Source organism: Gavia stellata, chromosome 2 (assembly GCF_030936135.1).
Source record: "Gavia stellata isolate bGavSte3 chromosome 2, bGavSte3.hap2, whole genome shotgun sequence".
NCBI classification, from domain to species: Eukaryota; Metazoa; Chordata; class Aves; order Gaviiformes; family Gaviidae; genus Gavia; species Gavia stellata.
The window spans coordinates 2,781,550-2,804,491 of record NC_082595.1 but is presented as its reverse complement, the minus strand read 5'-3'; the positions used below and the strand labels follow the sequence as shown (position 1 = coordinate 2,804,491).

The window sequence follows — 22,942 nt, the reverse complement described above, 5'->3', positions numbered from 1 at the left end:
AAACTCACTGACTTTATTGAAGTCAGGACATGTGGGTTTTTCCTAGGCTCCTTCCCACCTCTTGAACTAAATTATAAGCAGGAGACAAAGAAGAGAAAGCCCAAAGCATGAATAAGTGCTTACTTTTTCATGTTGGGTGTGAGTTTTGTGGCAAATGGTCACTATTTTTGCATTAGCCTCCTCTGTATTAAAGTGATCTTCCTTATATAAATCTTAAACTGCACCCCAAGAAGTCACTGCAACTCGTAGATGTTTAGCCCATACCTTTCGCATCGTGATCTTGCCCTAAGGCCACTATGGAAAAGCTCTTCTGTTCCTCCCTTGCCCGTGGCAGTTCAGAGTATGTGCTCTTAGTCTTTCTTGCCTTCTGGTGACTACCTATTGTTAAAAAATTATATTATTTTTATTAATTAATGGTAAACTTGCAAGTTGCACCAGTTCTATATTCACTGTGTGTATGAACCCCATAGTATCAAACCAGAGAAACTTATATTGATTTATAGGCACGGAAGGTGAATCGCTTTCTGCAGAAAGGTCACTGTGAGACAAATTCAACCATCTGCAGAACTCTCATCTCCAGTCTAACATACTCGGGATTACAGTTAGTAAGGAAAGATCAGGAAGCAAGGATAAGTTAATTTCCATGAAATAGAAAAACTATTTTCCTATAAGTTACTTAAAACTATTTGAGGTTCATTGCTTAGAACACATCCTAAACATTTCTGTAGTTAGTGATGATAGATCTAACTGTGATCAAGCTCGGTATTAGACTGTTGGTCTCTGAGACTAGCTCAGCGACTTGGGTATGCCCTGGTATTGCAGAACTTAGTTTCTTCTTCTGTAGTCAAGATGAGTATGTTCAGAACCAGGCATGTAAGGTGAAAGGAAATGGCAGGGAGGGGGGGTGTTGGGGTTTTTTTCTGTTTGTTTGTTTTTCACTTAGTTTCATTGAGGTAATTTTTTAGCAGCTTTCTTTGTATGTTAATACCTGAGGCAAAGTAAAGAAAGAACCTTCTGCTGTGATTAGTCACAAAAAGTTTTGGGTTTTTTTTTCTTTTCTTTGTAACCAATGATCAAAGAATCTGAAAAACAGACATGTCTCCTTCTTGATGTCTTCACACCCAGAAAACATGTCTTGATAGAAAGAAAGCTCGGGGGATGAGAGACGCCCCGTCTGGCTTATGCTGTTTAATAACATAAGAATTACACTCTCCCTATTTAATTAGCATTTCTTGAAATAACATCACTGTTTGATTCTAACAACTGGTTCTTGTGGTCAATTGATACAGTAAAGTCAACCACTAGTTCCAATGTTATGTGGAGAGTTGAAGTGTTAATAACTGGTTATAAATTTTGTCTTAATTTACTCCCTAAAATAGGTTGCATCCTGAAAGGTTTCTTTCCTACAGTCTCAATTTCAGGTAGCTGACATTTATACTGAGACATCTATTACTTACTTAGATATGTAGTTCTTGAATCTTTATTCCTTGTCTTAGTGATCCATATTGTTTAATGGAACTCTGCAAAGCAGCAAAGGCTTAGTTCTGTGTAGTTTTCTATATTGTTTTTTTTATTTCCTTACGTTTTATGACTTTTGGTTTGTACTCTGCTTTTTTCTGTTTCTGGTTGCTATTTTGTTGAGGCACTTTTGGTTTTTTTCTTTAGATTCTTTGGTTAAAACACCTTTTTCTTCTTACATAATTGTTTAGGGTAAGTGATGAAAAAGATGCTCGAGGTTACCTTCAAGCCTTGGCCTCTAAAATGACCGAAGAACTAGAGGCCCTGAGGAACTCCAGTCTGGGTGCAAGAGCTACAGTAAGACTCTACTTCCATATATCAGAAAATTTTTTTTGTTTGAAAAAACACTAATTTGATCGTTTCAGCTGCAGTAATAACCTGTCTCTGGAGTCTCTGATAGTCAAAAGTTAAACTTTCCTAAAGCTTCCCTTCTGAATAATTGAATAGCAAATTTATTATTTATTAATTAATTAAACACCGATATCTCTATAATGTGATTTTATCTATGGTATTGTTCAAGTAGCTACTTCGTAGTCATATATGAATTTGTTGAAGGAAATCTATACTTTGGGTCATGAAAACCTTAAAGTCTTTTAGTTGTGAAATGTGAATGTCATTTGTAGCTGTCATTTGAATTGAGGCACATCAAAACTAGAATTCACAAAATCTGTTTGCTTTTGAGATCATGACAGCATAAGACATTCATCTTGCCTATTTAGTGCTTGAGTTTAAAAATAAGAATACTAATAACAATACTCTTTTTTAATTTTTAAATTTTAGATAACTTTGGAATAAATGAACTGTTACATTAAGAACATAATAGACCAAGAAATGGAAATGTTGAAGTTAGTTACATTCCACATTTTCAGTTTTCTTTCCTCTTACTCTTTCTTCTGCCTTTTTTTATTCTTTACTAGGACATGCCTTGGAAGATGCGCCGCTTTGCAAAACTGGATATGTCTGCAAGGTTGGAGCTGCAGTCTGCTCTTGATGCTGAAATCCGAGCCAAACAGGCTATTCAAGATGAGTTGAATAAAGTCAAAGCTTCCTGTATCTCTACAGAGTGGTAAGACTGAATTGTTCCGATGGAAATTTACTTTGATACCTCCCACGGAGTGTCATCAAATCATGATTTTAACTATCTTGTCTGTCAAAATTTGATAATCAATGATATGCCAGTTTCTTATATCCAAATGTGAAAAAAGACCATATCTCTCTTCATTGTGTAAGCAGCTGAACACTTACTGGGAAAATTTGAAATCCTGAAGACTTTCAGAGGGGACACTTTCTCTTTAATAATATAATCTCTCCTAGTTGTGATAACGAGTTCAAATGCAAGCAGAGTTTGGGTCTGTGTCTTAGAACATACTCTCCTCCATTGTATTGATAGCTCCATTGGGTTAGCTGACGAAAATCAATTATTGCATATTGAATTGCACAGTAATAAGATGTGCTTATGGAAGATTATGAATTCTTTTATTCCTTCTCCAGACTCCCCTCTCTCTCTCTCCCCTTTCCCCCCCACCCCCCCCAAATAACAAAATTTATTCCGAGTTGGGTGAAAGCCTGAAGCAGGGATTAGTAGGAAGACATTCCATTTCTAGGTCTCCAGCTTCAATCTAGCTCAGAGCACTGACTTATTTTGCAGCTTTAGGAAAGTAGTTGGACAGAGTTGAGATTCTAGTATGTTATCTGTAAAGTGGGAATACCTTGCCCACCTGACCTGGATGTTTTTCAGGCCACATAACATGATGATAGGCAGCGTGGTAGATCCTCTAAGAACAGGAGAACCAGTGTTTGCTTTGACAGGCAAGGATGAGAGTGTTGTAGAATTGCATAGAAATGTTACCTATCAGCTGTGAATCGGAAAGCACTGAAACAACTAACTGTAAAGTAACTGAGAAGAAAAATAGTTCAACATAATCTATTAATATCACAGGCACTGTGAATTAACAAATAAAAAAATCCACCAGTTTTTAAGCATAAAAATACATGTGGTCTTTTTTTCTCATTCACAGGATACAGGCTCACACAATTACTCATAAATTAGAAACACGAGCCTATTTAATGGGTAAACAGGGGCAATTAATTGCTTGTTCTGTTTTCTTTAAGATACCGTACTGAACAGGTCCCAGTAGATTTCTGAATTCATTCTGGCATTTGATGATATCATGGCACTTACTGGGCATTAATTTTTAAATAACATGCAAAGTTGGACAAAAAAAGTGACTCGTATCATGGGTTCTCAATATTTACATAGGTTTTTTTGTTTGTATTCTTTTGAAGTAAATTGCAAGAATCTGAGAAGAAGAACATGGAACTATTGACAGATATTGAAAGGCTGAAAAAGGAGACAGAAGAGCTTAGATCAGAAAAGGGTATGGCAACTGATATCCAAGTAAATAACATGTTTCACATTGGTGGGTACATCTTATCAATTAAGTGTCACCTTGCAGCTAAAATATGATACCAACAGACTTTGGCATACAAAATGTGAGCACAACAGTTGCATGTTAAGATGTACCCACAGCATTTGCTTTTGCACTTCTAATGCATACTTGTAATATGCTTCAGTTTTGATACACTTGAACCAGTAAGGTATTACTTGAGTTGGAACTGCATTATTTTTATTTGATGTGTCTATGGTGATTTACTGCCGGAAAACTGTTAGAAGTATAGATATAATTTTTTCCCCTTTATGATGGGTGAAGGTATTTAGACTTCAATACTGATCATCGTAGTGTTCATCTATGAATGCTTTGGGCCTGTCTACACAGAGAGTAAACAACTGCAGAGGCATTCATAGCATTTATTTGTTTCTGGGATGACTTCGTTGATTGGCTTTGTAACCACATAGTGAGCAGTGTGGTCATGTTTGCTTTGCTGTGGTATTAAGAGTATGTTCTGGGATTTCTAGTGCATCTCTCTAACAGTGTTTCACATTGTTGCTGGGGGAAGAGACTTTTTGGGAATTCTGCAATGACAAAAATTTTCATTAAGAGATGATTAATGATTTGGCTGATTCTTTGCCGTTCCTGTAGTAGCTCTAATATTTGTATCTTATGAGTCACATGGGAAGAAGCGATTTTTCAGGCCAAATGGAATTACCTAATTTTCTGTAGGGAACTGTTTGAACTCAAGAGTTTCAAAACCCTGGCAACAATTGCTGCATAGGGATGTCAAATATTGTTCAGTCTTTGCAACCTAACAGCATGTCATCAATGTATTGTGGTTAACATTCATCTCCTATATATAGGTCTCCAAGTGCTGGTTGACTGGTAAAAATAATACAAATCTATACAGAATATTAAAAAATGACTGGTGCCAATTAGGAAATAAGACTTAGTGAATTGATACTTGTTCATCTTGATGCTTAGCACTGATACCAGGATTATAATTCTTCCAAGTGCTTGGAGAAGAACTCTTGATAGCATCACCCTGGAGACAATAATGCTTTGTCATGTTTAGCTTTCATTTCTAGATTCTTGAACTGTCTTAAATATAATGCATAGTTACTTATGAAATCTTCCTTTGCGTTAAACAATCTGTTAAGAATTTATAATTAATATTTTACCTTATATTTTTTCCAGTTTAAAACCTTATTGTTTTTTGTGAAAATAGAGATAAACTTTTACTCTTTTCTTAAAAAAAAAAAAAGAAAACGTACTGTTCAAGGAATAGTTAGTTATTATGCTTTTTGCCAGAAGTAAATTAATAAGATTCTACTGCAACTATTCAACTATTTTGATAGAAATACAACTTAACCCAAAATCCTTATCATCTTTGGACTTGGTTTTCTCTTATAAGAGGAAATATATTGATGTTTGAATCATGAACTGTATAGAAGATTCAAATGTAGTCAATGTACAGTGGTAGAGTAACTTCCTGTGTGTGGAAATTGATTTCTAGGAAGGGATTACTTAGATTAGCACTTGAATCCTTTGCTTTTTTAATAAATGTATTCCAGAAACTTAGAAGGGTGGGGAAAAAGATTACTAAAAATTATTCTGTAAAGTAGCAGCTAATTTGAGAATTGTTTTTAGTATTTTACTGAGGTTTCAGTGTATTTATATTTTGAAGTGGAAGGGGTTCTTTGTAACTTCTTCGTTCACTGTGGGTTATATTTAGAGCAAACAGGGTGATATGGCCAGTTAGAGGAAGACACTGACATTTTAAAAAAGAAGTAAGTGACCTTTGATAGCATCAGTCTTTTGAGATGCACACAGTCCTGCAGGCTCTGGTCATAATAAGTGTATATATATGTATAATGTATTTATAGTGTTCAGGAAACTACAGTTTGTACACATCTGTGATTTATAAACAGCAACTTGAGTTATGCCCTAAAGAAAAGAAGAAGAAGAAAAAAATATATCAGTTGAAGCAAGTTAAAATAACAGTCAAGATGTGCTAGCCTCTGCGGCACCAGAGGATGCAGTGTTCCTGCTTTGCATACAGGCTGAAAACCGTCTAAATGGTGCATCGTGACCGAGACATTTGAAGCTTTACCCAGGATCGTATTACTCCTGGACATTCAAAAGTGAGAGGTGGCAGACAGGCATAGAGCATGGGGCAAGGAACTCATATTATTTGGAAATGCAGTGTGTTCCTCAAACAGCCTGTTCTATAGGTTTTTGTGGAACCTCACTGTTGGCTAAAGTTGTCTTGTCACAGGAGGCTATCCAGTATGTGACTAGAGCAGGGATGACACCTGCTGCCTTAGTGTCTATGCCGGTGTGTCATGCAGTGCGTGTTGCAAATGAACATAAGCACATTAGAAACCTGTGCCTTCTGCATAATAGACACCTACATACAGTACGTTTTCATGTTGAATTCACACCATGCACATCTTAGCTTGGAAAAGGGTAATTAAACGTACACTGCTTGCTTAGTGGGTGTATGCCTATTAAAAAGATCTTTTACTCTGGAAAACGGACCAAATGGGACAACTCATTTCAAAAAATGTAGGTGATTCAGGTGGATACTCAAATCCTGATTCAGCAAGGCAAAGGTCCTCCATGAAAAGGTCATTTTTCTGTAGCTTAAAAACCTGCTGCTGTTTTCTAGGTGTAAAGCACCAAGACTCACAGAATTCTTTCTTGGCATTTTTGAATGCGCCTACCTCTGCTCTGGATCAATTTGAAGTAAGTGTACAGCTATTCTAACTCTCTGTTAGTCAGTGGAACTACTGCTGTTATGTGCAGGTTATATGCATATTTGCTGAGAGTTTGCTACTGTATTTTGATCATATTGCCCCATTTATATTGGTGTATAATAATAAGTGGGAATTGTTTGTCATTTACAGTGCTGGCTGTCTTCTCTTGAACACTAGTAATGATAGTGAATTCTCTCTCAAACCTTGAATGGAGAAATTTTACTGATTTTGTAGTGAACATGAAAAGTGTAGTTGTTCAGATGGCCTTTCTTTGTATTCAGAAAAATGCTAAGTAATGCAGATACTGGTTTGGTAAAAATGAGAGAAAATATGGAAATAATCCTTCAATGTATTCCATGAAGTAATTGGTACTGTATATTTATTAGGTTGTTTTCATCTTCTATTCATTTTACACAGATCTGTAAAATCCAGATAATTACTATTCATCTCCTCTCCACAGATCCTATATACGTAAAAGATAAATCTGTTTAATTCCTTTGTCACTTTTAGACAAAAGACCAGTTTAGGTAGAAAAGCTGGAAGAAAAAATTTGAAATGATACTATACATTTCGTATCTTCTTTTTTTAATCAAAAGTAAGCAATGCATCATTTTTCTTTTAAAAGAACAGCTGGGGTGAAATATTGGTCAAACTGTGTTCAGAGGGGACAAGGCACCACCTTTACAGTTACACATTGGTCTAAAATTTGCCCCTGGGTTTTTTCCTGATGGGTGTACAAGGTCATCACATTTAGCTATGAAAGAGCATAATCCCTGATGTTATTGATGTTCCAAAATTTCATTGTGTGTTCATTAACTCATTGTTCTCTCTTGAAGTCCTCACAATTAATACAATTTTTAATTTGCGTTTTAATTATTCATCTTGTAAGTTACTTTCAATATAAAAATTCTGTTGGAGAGTAGGAATATTATTTTGAGTGAATGCTGGAAAAACATTGGGTTTTATACGGGTAGTTTATTGATTAATTGTCTATGAAAGGCAATTAATGAAAACTTACTGAGGTAACTGTTACTGACACTAGTTATTTACAGTTCTTTATTTTTGCACTTTTATTTATACTGAGCAGTTTTCTTCATCCATCTCTCTCTCTCTCTCTCTCTCTCTCTCTCTCTTTTTTTACTGCTGTTTTCATTAAAATAGGATTCCTTTTCCTCCTCTTCATCCTCATTGATTGATTTTATGGATGACGTAAGTCTTTGACTCTCAAACCAGTAAATCCCTCAATAACAGAGATCAGTTGATTGATTTGGAATACTCAAACATTAAAACAGTCAACCTAAAAAAATCTGCAAGTGCAGTGGAGAACAGAATATTTTTACAGTAGCATACTTACACCTATTTATATAGAAACATGTTCAATTTTAAAGTAAATCTTTTTCTTTAGGTGCAGGTGAAGAATTCTTAATTACAAACAGTTTTTCCAGTGGGGGGAAGCTGCTTTTGGGCCTTATCTACTGATATAGCCTGTGGAAAATTGTTCCAAAAGCCCTGGCATGTTTATTTCATTTAGTTCTATTGCTTCATATTATTACTTTATCAATAGTTGTTTCCAAAGGTTTTCTGATCACTTAAGTGAAAACGTTTTCCTTGCATACAGTTAATTTCTGTTTGCTCAAATAAAATACTGTCTCTTTTTTAGCCTATATTGCAAGAAGTAATTTTCACTATAACTGAAGTGAACTTACTACTTTTTATTGCCATTTGAGATGCTAGTTTTCTGTCAGGACAGTGTTTAAATATTTCTGTCAGGACAGTGTTTAAATAATAAGGGGATTGAGTTAAAAGCTACACTTCTTCCAGAGTGAAGTAGTAGGCACATAAAAGTAAATAATAATAAACTTTTTAAAACCAAAGTATATACTATGCATCCATGGTAGAGAACCATCCATTACAACTCTGTAGGTATATTGTGTGTGTACGTCTGTGTGTGTGTGTGTATGTATGTGTATACACATACACACATATTTATACATACGTAATTAAAAGAGTATAATCCCATTTGCATTAAAATGTGATATAATTAATTTTATTCCAGAAATGTCTGCTGTGAAGGGTGTAACAAAGAGGGCATAGTATATGGGTCTATATTACTGATTGCATTTCCTTTCACAAACTCTGAAAGAATACTTTTCTTCTAGACGCTTTTTTTTTTTTCTGTAAATCAGGTATATACCTTAGACAAAACGTGAAGGTACATCTGTGGTACCGTAGTAGAAGGTATTTGCCTGCATTTTTGTGTAGCACATAGAAAAGTGTGTCTTGCTGTCATTGTTGCAATTTTCTTACACAAAAAAAATGAGCGTACAGTTTCCTGTCATGTTAGACCTACAATAATACTTATATCCTTTATCTGGATTAAGGAAGTTTTCTCTATGTTGCCTGAGTACTGGGAATACTTAGTTTGTATCAGCAGGTGCTTTCATAGAAAGTTACATTTAAAAATACCTAATACTCTCTCCTAAAACCTGTTAAAAGACAAATAAAGTACGTATGTGGCAGAGTAGCTTATAATGTTCTATTTTGCAAGGGGAAACTTAGGACAAGACAGTTTTCCTGGTTGCTATCCAGTTAGTTTTGAAGGACATCAGTGCTTTATTCTGTATTTATTGTTGGTGGTTTTCTTTTTTTAAAAAAGGCAGCATATTTTTTTCACAAGCATTTTGACAAAATCACATTTTTCTTATCTATGCAAGTGAATAATTTTCAACTGTTGGCATACATCCTTTAAGACATTCTTCTTGATTGGTTCACCCAGATCAAATCTTTTCAGATATGCATCTTTTAGTCTTAGGTAAAACTCCAGGTATTAATGCGTATATTGTTGCATGTGGATGACTTACTACAGGCAGAATCAAACTTCCCCTGTTGCATCTTCAATCTGAGTCCAACAGGAGTGGTTTTTCCTCAGGCGCATTGGGCAAGAGTACATTTCTGGACTGGACCGGCCAGGGTGTAGCAGCTCTAAAACCAGGGCAGAATGGCATCATCTGGCAAAACTGCAGAAGAAGAGAGTTGACTATTCAAAGATGGGAAGAGTGTCTTGCAGACAAATACAAGACTTGTTGAGCTACCTGTCTTTATTAGAAAGATAAATAAAGCTGATGTACGCGTTAGTAGGTGAAAGGTGGTATAATGAAGTTGTGCTTAAAGTCAGTTCTGTGTCTTTCATTTATTAGACAATTACTTGATTGTTTCATAGAGAGATTCATAATATATAGCCTCCGAATTATCAAAACGAATGGTTATTTATGTTTTAGCTCATTGAGTTGGTTCAATATCAATGTATTAGGCGGACTTAAATGAAAATAAGGGTATTAAAAATCCCTCCCCACTAGATGGGACCTCCATTTCCTTTCCAATGTCTCTTTTTCACAGTAGTTACATTGAAGGGCAGTGTTTCTTGCAGCATCTCAAGAAGAATTCATCTGCTCAGTCAAACCTGAGGAGTGTGTGGGTTCTTTATATCAAGACCAAGGAAGAATTAGAAGCCCTCAGGTCAGACTCATGCAGTGCTGCAATAGTGTATGGGTTTCGGGAAAGCCTCTCCTGTGATCAAGAACGCAAAGTAAATGTTACTAATGGCCCATATTGTTTCTTCAGCCTCTGTGCTTCATTAAGAAATGACAGAGAGTGTGTAAAATAATATGCAGTTGCAGTTACATAGCACCCTTTGCAAGATCTCTGAAGTCTATTTAACTTAAAAATGTGTAAGCGGCACTGAGTTTGGCCTACTGATTACATTTGGAGTTTACTAGGGTGGGTATGCCTTGTGTGTCTGCCATCCAAATAATGTAATTGTTTATAGCACTCTGAATGACTGGAGTTAATTCTAGTTTTTTCAATGAGGAAAATGGTAGTTTTGCAATTTCTACTAGAGAGAAGTAAAAAAAGATGTCCCGCAGCCTCTGTAGCCTGCAGGTGCTGAGCAGGAAAAGTGGTAGCTCACTGTTCAGATGAGTAGCAGTCACTTGTTGGTTCCCGCTGTCCCTCCTTGAAAAGATTACTTGGTCAGGTTGGCAGAACTGATGCCTAAATCCTCATAGCTGCGAAAGCCCACACATTCAGGAACGATCCTTGTATCCCCTCTGCATGCAGGAGGGTGCAAAGGGGAGTAGGAATGGGTTTTGCTATCCCTGGCTTCTGATTTTGGTGAGGAGGGAAGTCACCCCCGGTGACTCTAATATACTAATTTCTAAATCTTTGCCACTGTTTCTCCTGTGTGTTGCAGGCTGTCTCTCAGTAACGTTGTCTAGGTGTTAAGTCTCCTGTGTTCACTAGAAGTGTCTGATAGTGGAAGTGTTGGGGTTTGGTTTTTTGCCAGGTGGATCTTTGTGTATCTCACTGGCTACTAGAAGCAATCAATTTGTTTAATTTAAAGATGAATTTGGGATTATTTAATAACAATTAAAAGGAATCCCATTTTCCCTTGACAAAATTATTTTCACCACTTGCCAGAAAATATTATTTTTCCCCTGTTATCAACACATTACAAATTAAAAATAGATTTCTTAAATCCTCCTGCAGTCTGTCCTCACATGCAGTCCTCATGGGCTTTGGTTAGACTAAACAAATCTGAACTTTGTAAATAACCACAGAATAAATCATGTTCTGAACTTTCATTATTAAACAGAATAAGCCATAATGGTGTGTGGTGGGAGCGCTGACTCTACCTGCACATTCATAATTAAGTTTAGAATAATTCTGGTTCCTAATGATACTTTAAATCGGACATATTGCGCCTCCAGGAGATTGCTTTATTCATCTTGTTCAAAGGACAGAGATGCTAACTGCAAATTATTAGTGTAACGTCGCCTGCAGTTTCACTGCTGTTGTCCAGCATAAAACTATAGACTTGAAAATAATTGTTCCTTTTTTTTTGATGTTTCTTCCCTCTTGTTGCCCCAGAATATCTTGTTTTCAAAATACTTGTAAAAATGGATATGTTTGTTTGTGTCTAAATGCTACCTCTGGAGATACAGAGTGAGGAATTCTGAGCTGATGTGTGTGTCACTGTTTGGTTTAGTAACATATTCTCCTCCTTTCTTTGTTAAAGCGCTCTCCTTCCTGTATTCCAGCTAACAAAAGCAGACGTGTAAGAGGCTGTCTTACTCTATGTGGCCCTTTATTTTTTGCCTGTTGTGTACATGCCTTTGTTTAACGTATGGATTGTGTATTTACCTCACTGCATGTCTTGTGCTGCTGCTACCGTTTGCTGCTGCTGCTGTGCTTTTTGTTGTTTTACAGCTGTGGGCTAAAAGCTTTTTGGAGTATTTCATTTGGTAATCCTGTGAGCAGAAATCACAGTAACTGGAGAAGATGCTTTGGGTACTTTCTCATTTCAATATGAAAGATCTTTCTGAAAGCTGATCAGGTAGATGCAGGTTGGGAAGACGAGGAAATGTCAAATGAGGGCCTGTTTTCCTCCTTGCCTTTGGCAGAGGGCCTCTGTTGAGTTATGGGAATTGCCTATAGAAGGTAGAAGTTTGGCATTTGGGAGGCACGTCATAGCAAATGGTAGAAAATATCACAGTACAGAGATAAATAAATGGGAAATGGGGAATCGAGTAAATTGGAGCATCAAGGAGGGCAGGAAAAATTCATACAGGGAAAACAGAGTTGGATGTGTTGTAGTCCATTAAGCTGGAAAGCTCTATGGTGTTTCAAAAATTAAGGTGGATTTTTAAAAATGGTGTTATCAAAGCTTTGTCAGACTGAATTCGTACCAGGTATGCTATGTCCATTTTGAACTCATACTGCTGCTTTTGTTTCTTTTATACACATGTGATGATAGGAATAGGAAAGCATTCAAAGCATTTATATTGAATATTCAATAAATAAGCAATAATGCCCAACAACTCTAATAATGACCTTACCTATGCAGTTCAAAGCCCACTGCTCAGTGTCTTAGGCAAGCTTACAGTAACTGCTTGTTTTTGTCGGCTGTGGCTCCAATTCAGAAGTTATCTCTCCTCAAGATGTGGTTGTACACTGGCCAGCTTTGGCTCAGACCTAGACAGGTGACACCATGTAGGTAACTAAGCACAGTACTGTGGAAGACGACAAAGCTGTTACAATTTGGTAGGAAATATTGAAATATGCTTGTGATGATCCAGTGGATTAGTTTAAAACTAATTTTAATGGTATTAATACCGTCCACGTAAGCTTTTGGCCATAGTTGAGTCAGGTTGCTTTTGTACTTAGTTCTTCTCATTAAAGCAAGGAACCTGGAGATTACTGCAGCAATACAGCTGAAAGTCCTGTTTCTGCAGTAAAGGTGGTGGTTAAATTCCCTTCAAATTCTGTAACGGTAGATCAGGTTCTGTGTGTTTTGCAGGCTTTTTATGTTCGTAAGTAAAGTAAAAATACATTTGTTACTGGTTCAGCAGTTGTCTTCAACCGCAAAGGCTTTGTAGCACATTCCAGAAAAGTTCCATCATTCATATCATGCTTGTACTAAATATTTTAAGAGACACAGTGAAAATTCTTTGGTATGCAGATGCTACTTTGAAAGGGAAGGCCTTTGGAGTATCTGGAAACATTTATGAAATTATAGATTAGATCTCTGAGTTTAACTTGCAGAAGAAAAGGAATGTCTGTTTCTTGCTATGAAAAGTTTGCCTGTACTTACTCATTGGGCTTCTTTTTTCATAACAATTTTAAGAAGGTGGTAGAATTGTTCAAGGTTGAGTGGACTCCAAGTTACCACATGTTTAGACTCCATAAAAACAAAGTTTAAACTAATTGAAACGATGTTATGTGTCTGGGGATTTACTACTTAAAGGCATCGATGTTTCTAATACTGGATAAAGCTTCCAATTATTATTTGCTTCTGATAAATCTGAGCACAAAATGTTTGCTTTACTGCTAATTTTTGCCTCAATGCTTGAAACACATGATCTATGTGTAGAAAACAGGTGTATCCCACTGTGAGAATTTCCCGTTTTCATTACAGAAATACTTGCAGGCATCTTAATATGCCTAAGTTGATTAAGCTGATGAGCATTCTCCACTAGACAATTTTTGAAGGCTATGATAAAACTAGAAGCCATCAAACTTAACTCCCTACTATTTTTAAAAAAAAAAAAAAAAGGTAAAAAGAAAAAACAGCAACTGCACCTGTTCGCTACCATGACTGAGTTTCTGGAGAACAGGACTGTATATGCATGTATAAGATTGGCTTGGCAATATATTTTATTCCCAAAAAGCAGTAAAGTTTGTGGAATTCTTAGTATGATGTCAATGGCAAATGAGATTAAAAAAACACTGGAATGTTCAAATGCTTTCTGTAAACGTTGCTGCATATTTTAGTTTGCGTGCAAGCTAGCCAAATCCTTAGCATTGGGGAACTGATGATAGCACTGCTCCACAAAAGCCAGACATGCAGTGGAGCCTTCTGTAGGCCTCCAGCTTTTAGGTTTTTTATTAGTGGAGAAAAGCATCCTCATCTGGCTATAATTACTTTTTAAAAATTTATAAATGTGCAAAGAAAACTTTGATGTGGAGATGTCTTGTTTTCAAGGAAGAATCCTGCATTCTCTGATTATTATTTTTTTTCAGTTGCACTGACAAAAGGTGACTTGTTATCCAAGATACCTGGTTGTACTTATATGCCTTGTTGTTCAGTGTAGTTCTGTGTTGGGCAGTTCTGTGTTGGGCTTAGTTTCATTGTATATCAAGGACTAGGAAAATACTCCCCTGAAGAAACTGTATGCCTGGTAAGGATGTTTTTGTAGTTCCAATGGGGTACAAAAAAACCCCTCAATTCTCTGTGAATATAATTAACACTAACCTCAAGAAATATGTTGTTTGCTCTGCCTTTTCTCCTTATTTTCTCCTAAATATGTTTGCAGTGATTTACATGGCCTATATGGGAATTCACTTCTAACAAATCTCTACTACCAGTGGACAAAACCCAGTAGTGTTTAGAAAATATTCACCCTTTAAAAATGCTGAATTACAAGTCTCTTCAAGTGTTTATCAGGCCCCTGAACTAGTAGCTCTTATGCATGTGCTCACCTCTCAGCAGAAGCCTTGGCGTGTTCATATTCAATAATTTTCATTGCATTTTTGTACTTCCATTAAGAAGTCCTTAAAACTGAATTTTTATCTTCTCAGTTCTCTCTTAGGAATTCTACTGCTCCCATATCTTATTTTGGTAAGAGCTGAGAATTCTTTTTTAATGATGTCTTTGATTTATTTTTTCGGTTGTTTTTTTTTCTCTTGAATTGTTCTCCTAGATTGATTCAGTTGAGAATTTTACATTGTCTAATACTCCATCACGGGATGAAGATAGCAAGTCTCACCTCCATTCAAGATCAAGGTCTCCTTCTACAGCTAGTGAGATTGAACCAATCGAGGTACTTCAGTGTTGACAAATTTTTGTCCTTTTTTTAGGAATAACAGTTTCCTTCATCTAAAAACTGCTATTGCAAATCCTTTTGTTTAGAAAGAAGCTCACTCCTCTGCAGCAAGACTATTTAGGACCTTGTAATAGCCTTCTGCACTAACGATGAACTGTATTTTGGGGAATGTTGCATTTCCTTTCACATACAGTTAATTGATTAGGGATGGGAATTATGTTGAATCAATTATTAGATATAGTCTCTCTTCATAACATATCCTCAGTCATGAATATTTAAGAAATGTTGGCACAAAGTTAATGTTATACTGTAGTTTGTAAGAGCACACTTCGGAGTCCTGCTGAAAGTCTTGTCAATATTAGCCACAGTCTGCAACTATAATAATGTATCCCCTTTCCCTGTTAAAAAATTTAACTCTCTGATGATTTTACATTAGAAAAGATTCAATCAAATGTTTAAGATAATACAAAGTTATTTTTGACATTTAGGAGATGAACCTTACACCTCATTTTGCTGAGAAATAAGACTTGGTTTTCTGAGTCCTTTCCTGTGTTAATCAGTTTGGTTTCATTGCTTGTATGTTGTAGTCTTTTTACTTTAGTCAAGCTATCTTTGATAGTGTGTATTTGATGTCTTACTGATCCTTTGGGGGTTATGTTCAGGTTACAGATCATCCTCCCCGTTCAATTCACACACCAACCATGAGGGCAGCATATATTGGATCGGGACTCTCTGCACCAAAGGTATTCAGTCAAGCGTTCACACTTTTTATATAGAAGGGGGGAAAATATCACACCTGGGCAACAGCTTCAGGAGAACTGTTTATCACAGTAATCTTACCAGAACTGCCTGGAAGGGTTGTTTACATGCAAGCTGGTTGCTGTCTAAAATTCAAAACTCCTCATTCTTACATTATGTGGTGTGACAAGTTGTACTAGGCATTCCACTGTAGCAGCACACAGGCATTTGATTATAGGAGAAACAGTAGTCTGGACATTAGAAAGAGATAAATGAACAAGAATATTAAGAAAGGAAAGGAGACTTCCTGGAAAGAGAGTGTTTTCCGGCATGTGTCTGACCAACCTGCCTCCATCCTCTTCGTACAATAAAACTGATGTCCTTGTGGGCCAGTCTCAGATTAGCGCATCTATGTGCTAATTAGATGCTTATTTTTGAGAAAAGGCAAAGAGTGAGCCTAAAATGAAACTGTAGATTTGCATTTTTTATAAGCAATGTAGAGTGAGCACTACAGCCAGCACTGCAGCACTAGGCTGGGAGAAGGAATTCCAGTTTTTCTGTCTTCTGGCTTTTACTTGCATTAATACTGATTTTTACATCAGTTGTTGAAATTATTTTGCTGTTGGTCAAAGAAGCCAGTCAGTATATGCTAATTCACAGTGAATTGTGTATATTCAAGCAAATGAGGAACAAGATACAAGCTATTGAAGGAAAAATTTTCTCATAAAAGTTTCGGAAGTGCCTCGATGGCTTAGGAATCTTCTGTAGACTTGAAAAAATGACAGTTTTTCTGCAACTAATCAATGAAGTAAGTAAGTCTTTCTAATAGATCTGTTTCTCTGCTTTGATAAATTGCAAAATAGCAAAAGACTTCATTTGTGTAAAGGAAAGCTAAAAAGTTTGAGCAGACACTGTTCTGTTGGCAACATCTTAGTAGATCAATTAAAAAAATACTGTAAGTGCACTTGGAATCATGTGAAACAGATTTTACAGTGCACATAATTTCATTTTTGCAAATATTTTGCTCAGTAAGTAATGATTGGCTTTCTAATTTATTACATTCCCTAAAGAACCTTCTTACTTTATGATTGCATCAGTTTTAAAACCTAAGTATTGTTTCCCTGCAAGTTTCAAAACAAGACATCCATCTGTAGACAGAAAGCTTCCATTGTAACAGTAAAACTGTCATTAAATACAGATGAAGTTTGAGCCCTTAGCTGTCATATCTTATGCTGTGAAAAACAGGAAAGTGAATAAAATTTTAATATACCTACTCATTAAAGTAGTCTGCAAAATTGTCTTATTTCAGATCACGTACATTATCCAGGTTGTTTGCACAGCCTTTACCTTTACCCTATGCTGTATCCTTTTTCCACCTACCAGTTGTTACCTCGCTGGGAGTTTTTTTAAAAAAGCAAGGCAGCTTCCTGATTTTTATATAAAGCCTTTTATGAACCATGCTACCACATCACGTAGTCATTTAGCCTTGATATCATAGCATCAGCACTGCCATCCTTGAGGGGAGAGAGAGAATTAAAACACTTACTCATGTAGTCTGCCTTCCCAAGAACTAACAAGAAGAGAAGCCCTTTCAAAATCAACTTCATCTATACTCTTGCTTTTAAATTGGGTGTTCCGAAATTGTCTGTGCCTGACACCATAAAACTGAACTCTGTCATGCTTTCTGGCATAAAAAATAGAGTTTTGAGTAAGTCTGATATTTTTCTTTGAACTAAGGGAACACCCCTTACAGAGGAACATTGAACTTGCAGCTTAGAAAATACTGTGGTGGGTTGACCTTGGCTGGCTGCCAGGTGCTCACTAAGCACATGCATACACATGTTCAACTTCTAGAGTGTAATGGAATAATTTTGGCAACTTTCCTATCTGCAGAGGAAGTAAACTCGTGTTCTGAGACAAGGTCCAGTTTCCACGGTTTCGTTTACAGAGGATGGTTTAAATTATCAATAACGAGCAGTGATAAGGAATTTTTTTCAGCCCATGTGTTAGGAGCTCAGATCTCATTTCAGCAAACACAAATAAGCTATCTTTTTAAATGCATCTGCACACTCTTATGTCTGTGAAAAAAATAACTGTTCTTCAGAAGTGTTACAGGTATTAACATCCTTGTCTGCTTGTTTCACAGCCTAAAGCCCACCAGTTTGTAGTGAAATCATTTAATACACCAACTAAATGCAATCAATGCACGTCTCTGATGGTTGGTTTAATACGACAGGGCTGTACTTGTGAAGGTAAGCAGTTGTGAAAGGGGGAGGTGTGAACGGAAGTTCTTATAGATGGAAATTGCACAGTAAATGTTGTGGTGTGACAATGCAGGAGTCTTCTGTTTATATTTTGAACAACAGAATATATTCTCATGTTTCAATCTTTTAACACTTTGAAGATCTTAGGTAACAGATTACCTAGTTGTCTGGGGACATACTTATTCCAGTTGGTGGTAGAAGAGCTTAGTTCAGTTTACTTAAAATACCGATAAGGGGCCACAGTCAATGGTTGAGTATGCTGACAGCAGCTTTGCTTTCTAACTCAAGGCAAAATGTAAGACAGCTTTGCCATTCAGTACCAGTTTTGCTTCTTTCCAGGACTAATTTATTCTAGGTTTGTATGTACACAGAATGACACTTACCATTTAGAGGAGCTTCCAGCTTTTTGTTTACTAGTAGGGTTGGGCCTTCAGGAAATCATAGAGATTGTCTCAGTTTGAGCTTCTGATTAGGCTCTTTCTTACCTAGATGAAACCAGACTGTGTATCCATACACCTCTGAAAATGAGAAAAGCAGAATTTAGAGCAGATAAAAGCATGAACTGCTGCTGTGCACAGACTTACATTTCTGTCTAGATGTAGCAAAGTTCAGTGGAACTATTCAGTTGTTGGTCAAAAAAGGAGAGGATCTCTTTATAAAAGTCATTGTCATTATCATAGCTTTTGCATTGCACAAGAAATAACCATTAAATCTTTGTGTTTCTTCTCCTTACAAGTATGTGGCTTCTCTTGCCATGTGACCTGTGCAGACAAGGCTCCTGCAGTATGTCCAATCCCTCCTGAACAGACTAAGGGACCTTTGGGAATAGATCCGCAGAAAGGCATAGGAACAGCTTACGAAGGACATGTCCGAGTAAGTATCAGGTAGCTGCATTTGGGGCACTTATATTAAATTTATTGTTTTCCAGAGCTGGAATTAAACTCTAGTTGGGGCATCAGGGGGGATGGATTCAATAATACCTTAAGGTAACAGTTTGGAAACGAAGACCTAAATTTTCGCAAAGCAACTCTTAGCATTTTCAACAGTAATTCTCTCTCCATCTCTGTCGGCCATTGTGCTTTGAGTTGGTTTTGAATAGTCCATCTCTAGAGATCAGATCGTCTTCCAGGGCCTGTGAGTTCTTGAGTCTTTCTGTTGATGCAAGTACTGTCTAGGGTCATTGGTGTGGATACTTGTACATAAATACTAAACAAATACTCGACATAGTTTTGGCCATATTCCTGTTGCCCAACTAGAGATGGGTTTCTTTCTCTATATTTGTTAATATAGCTTTGAATGAGTTTGTGAAATAAGGAGAAAGAATCTGTGGTGCGATGGATTTTTTTTAATAATATATTGTGGGTCTGTGTGGCTGTGTTTGCTCTTACTGCACCTGTGCTATTGCTTACGTTGCTTTATGTTATCACTGAATAAAAGCTTGTCAGCCTAGATGAGAGAATTGATTTTTGTACTGTCTGTTTGATCTTTGATTGCCTGCAAACTTACAGAAAGTTGATCAGAATTTATTTTGCTAAAGGTACCAAAACCAGCTGGAGTAAAGAAAGGTTGGCAGAGAGCGCTGGCAGTGATCTGTGATTTTAAACTCTTCCTATATGATGTAGCAGAAGGAAAAGCATCCCAGCCCAGCGTGATAGTGAGTCAGGTCATAGACATGAGGTAAGCTGTTTGGTGCTGAGTGGGAGCTTTTCAGAGGCACTGGGAGGTTTTTTTTCTGCTTTTTCTTTTTGTGAAATCAGTAAGCAAGCTCCAGACTTTTTATGAAACACTGTAATCCATGTTGAGAGCCTCTAATTTTCCGGAAAAAAGCAATATTTGCAGTTAGCTCGAACTACATTTATGTGTGCATATGTGGCAGTTTAAACTTCCATTACTACATCATATGCTAAAATGCATCTGTTGAGATGTGTAGAAGATCTGGAATGAATAAAGAAGAAAAATACATTCTTTTGGGGTTGAATAGAGTTTTGACAGACAGATGAAACTTTGTTATAGGATAAGACTAATACAGTTTTTGACTCAGAGGGGCTAAATAGTTTGTTCCCACTGTCTTCAGTGTTACTGAAATAGTACCAGCTTCACTGAAGGTTGAGAACATTTAACATAACGACTAAGTAAAGCTCATCTCTGAACTAGGTTAGTTTATCCAGGAAGTCTAAAATACCTGTAGCTTATAGCTTCTAGTGAGTTAGGATTTTTATGAAAGAGTTGGAGAGGTGTTCTTGGTCCAGGCTTGTTTTTTAAGTTTGATTTTTAAATTATTTTTTAAAAAAAAAAAAAGTTTTAATTTAAACAGACAAAAAACAGATGCTCTGAATAGATTTATCTCCATCAACATTTACCAGGAATTAATTATGCAACATTGCACTTGCGAGTTTCATCTGCAGATAAAGAGGAAAGGATAATTTTAAAAATTAGATCTCAGTACTGTCTTGTTGTGTCCTTCACAAAACAAGGCTATTGGCACTATGGAAATAAAAGTAAAAAACAAACATACAGATTTTACTCTTTTAACTCTTTTCCAATTGTGTTTGTGGTCTCCATAAGGGATGAAGAATTCTCAGTGAGTTCTGTCTTGGCCTCAGATGTCATCCATGCAAATCGAAAAGATATCCCCTGTATCTTTAGGGTAAGTGTTATGTCTTGAACCTAGTAACCCAGAAGTACAGGGTTTCACAGTGTGATGTACAGTGTGTATTCACTGACACCTTGCTAGTATTTTATTTCCTTTGCAAGCTCTGGCCGTGTGGTATCCATGGCAGCAGCAGCAATGCATAAGGATCTGTACATATATCATTTTCGTGGTAAAAATAGCACTGGTACATTTAGACAAGCTCTCATCTCCCCTTTACGTGGGTTTTTTTTTTTTAAAACCTTCACAATAAGACGTACTTTTCTCAACCTCCTGTTAGTCATTTGGAATTCTTCTGTTCTTCATGACCTTTTACATTTTCATTTCCTAGTTGCCTTCTGCTTCTCAATTTAATTTGTTGTGTTATTTCTGAAGCCTTTATTTTATGTATTTTCTTTGTACGTATGCATTGGATCTCTGAAAACTCCCATTCATCAGGTAGTCAGTATAGAAATCTAGTGTAAAATGCTCATCAAAATTTACATCTGTTATCTAGTATCAGGATTTTGCCATCATTGGCTTTTTCTAATATTCTTATTTTTACTAGATACTCTATTGAAGCTTTGACCTCAATGAAGTATCTTTTGGTGTCTTATTAATTCCCCTATCATTTCTTCACTATACCATTGCATTTCACTCCTTGTTTTTCCAGCTTTCAGACTGTTCATCACTCTGTATGCTGAGAGGAGATAAACCTACAAAGGGGCTTTCATTTTTATGTATAGTATCTGTACAAAATACATGAAGAGGTTCATAGATCATTCTTCCATAAAGACCATTCCTATTGCATTAAGTTATTAATGAAAACTATTGGTCTTTAAAAAAAAAATAATACTGTTTAATAAATGCTTTTCATTATAAGACTGCTGTGAGAAACAACTGACTACCTTATTTAGGGCAAACATTTCCAAGTTACAGAATAAATACAAATGCATTTAGAATAAAGTCGAAGTTTTCTCTGATCTTTGAGTTATTCACATCTACAGGTTTTTCTGCTGTGGGTTCTTGATTGAGATAGTGTTTTCTATTAACTAAGGCTAAATTTTTGCATTCTTAGTTCAGACAGCAAATTAAAAGGGCACTTGTAGGCATCTGATACCTTTGTAAAAATTATCATGATGAAATCTTCTGTCGCTTATGACTTCAAATATATATTTTAAAATTTTCCAGGTTACAGCTTCCCAGCTCTCTGCATCCAGTAATAAGTGTTCAATCCTGATTCTAGCAGACGGTGAGAATGAAAAAAGCAAGTGGGTGGGAGTGCTGAATGAATTGCATAGGATCTTGAAGAAGAACAAACTCAAAGACCGCTCAGTCTATGTTCCCAAAGAAGCTTATGACAGCACCTTACCCCTCATCAAAACAACACAGTCAGCAGCAATCATAGGTATGAAATGAAAAAGAAGAAAGCTCTAAGAAAAATGGGTATGCTAAAAGTATGCTTTTTTTGCAAAAAACATGTTAAATGGCTTTATCTACTGAATAGAGACCAATATGTAATGGGATTATCCCATATGGAAATGTGTATGGGTTTGAGAGAAGTGCAGTTCACTACCCAGTACTTTTGTCAGAGCCTTAAGAATATTCCCCCTATTCACATGAATAATTTGACTGAGAATTGGACATCACTCTTTTGTTATTCTGTAAACACAATTCCTTAACTGGGCAAAATTAGCGCTATAGAATAGACATAAATCACTGACTTCACAAAATCTGTTTGTGGGACCAGAGAGAAAACATAAAAGCAAAGAATTAATTTAGTAATTTTAAATGCTACTGCATAAAATAAGTTAAACTCTGATTGTTTAAATTATTTAAATATTATATTACAGTTATTTCAAAGTTGGTAGTAAACTCAAGTGCTCTGAATGGTTTGTTAAAAATGATGTTTCTTGCTGTTACTTCTACTAACAGGAGAAATGGGAAAAGACTTACTTTTTCAGAAATTTGAAAGATTGGGAGGTTACCAACATTTTTTTATTATGTGGATGTGTTGGGTTTGACTTTATATTTGTTTATTTCAGGATACTAAAAAAAAAGTCTCTGTTAATCAGAATTATCACTATTGTTGAAGAAGTATTTCCAAAGAAAAATAACCTTTTTTTTTTCTTGATATCATAGACCATGAAAGAATAGCTCTGGGGAATGAAGAAGGGTTATTTGTTGTGCATGTCACCAAAGATGGTAAGAGATTAGTAACTGGTAATAATTTTCCCTAATATTAAATAATCAGAAGGTG

At 36.2% G+C, this 22,942-nt stretch overlaps 1 protein-coding gene across 7 annotated transcripts in view; it reads left to right on the top strand.

Moving 5' to 3' along the window:
* Positions 1-22,942, top strand: part of CDC42BPA (CDC42 binding protein kinase alpha) — a 191,366-nt gene that overhangs the window by 140,967 nt on the left and 27,457 nt on the right. For 2 of the 7 annotated variants that reach the window (XM_059834709.1, XM_059834688.1), the window contains exons 18-31: positions 1,710-1,815; positions 2,436-2,584; positions 3,805-3,896; positions 6,583-6,659; positions 7,832-7,879; positions 11,745-11,783; positions 14,929-15,048; positions 15,714-15,794; positions 17,936-18,041; positions 18,790-18,926; positions 19,591-19,730; positions 20,619-20,700; positions 21,874-22,090; positions 22,825-22,887. In XM_059834709.1, the coding sequence (XP_059690692.1) occupies positions 1,710-1,815; positions 2,436-2,584; positions 3,805-3,896; positions 6,583-6,659; positions 7,832-7,879; positions 11,745-11,783; positions 14,929-15,048; positions 15,714-15,794; positions 17,936-18,041; positions 18,790-18,926; positions 19,591-19,730; positions 20,619-20,700; positions 21,874-22,090; positions 22,825-22,887 (1,457 nt within the window). The remainder of the gene's footprint in view (positions 1-1,709; positions 1,816-2,435; positions 2,585-3,804; positions 3,897-6,582; positions 6,660-7,831; positions 7,880-11,744; positions 11,784-14,928; positions 15,049-15,713; positions 15,795-17,935; positions 18,042-18,789; positions 18,927-19,590; positions 19,731-20,618; positions 20,701-21,873; positions 22,091-22,824; positions 22,888-22,942) is intronic. The other 5 variants (XM_059834694.1, XM_059834702.1, XM_059834733.1 and 2 more) reach the window with 5 other exon arrangements.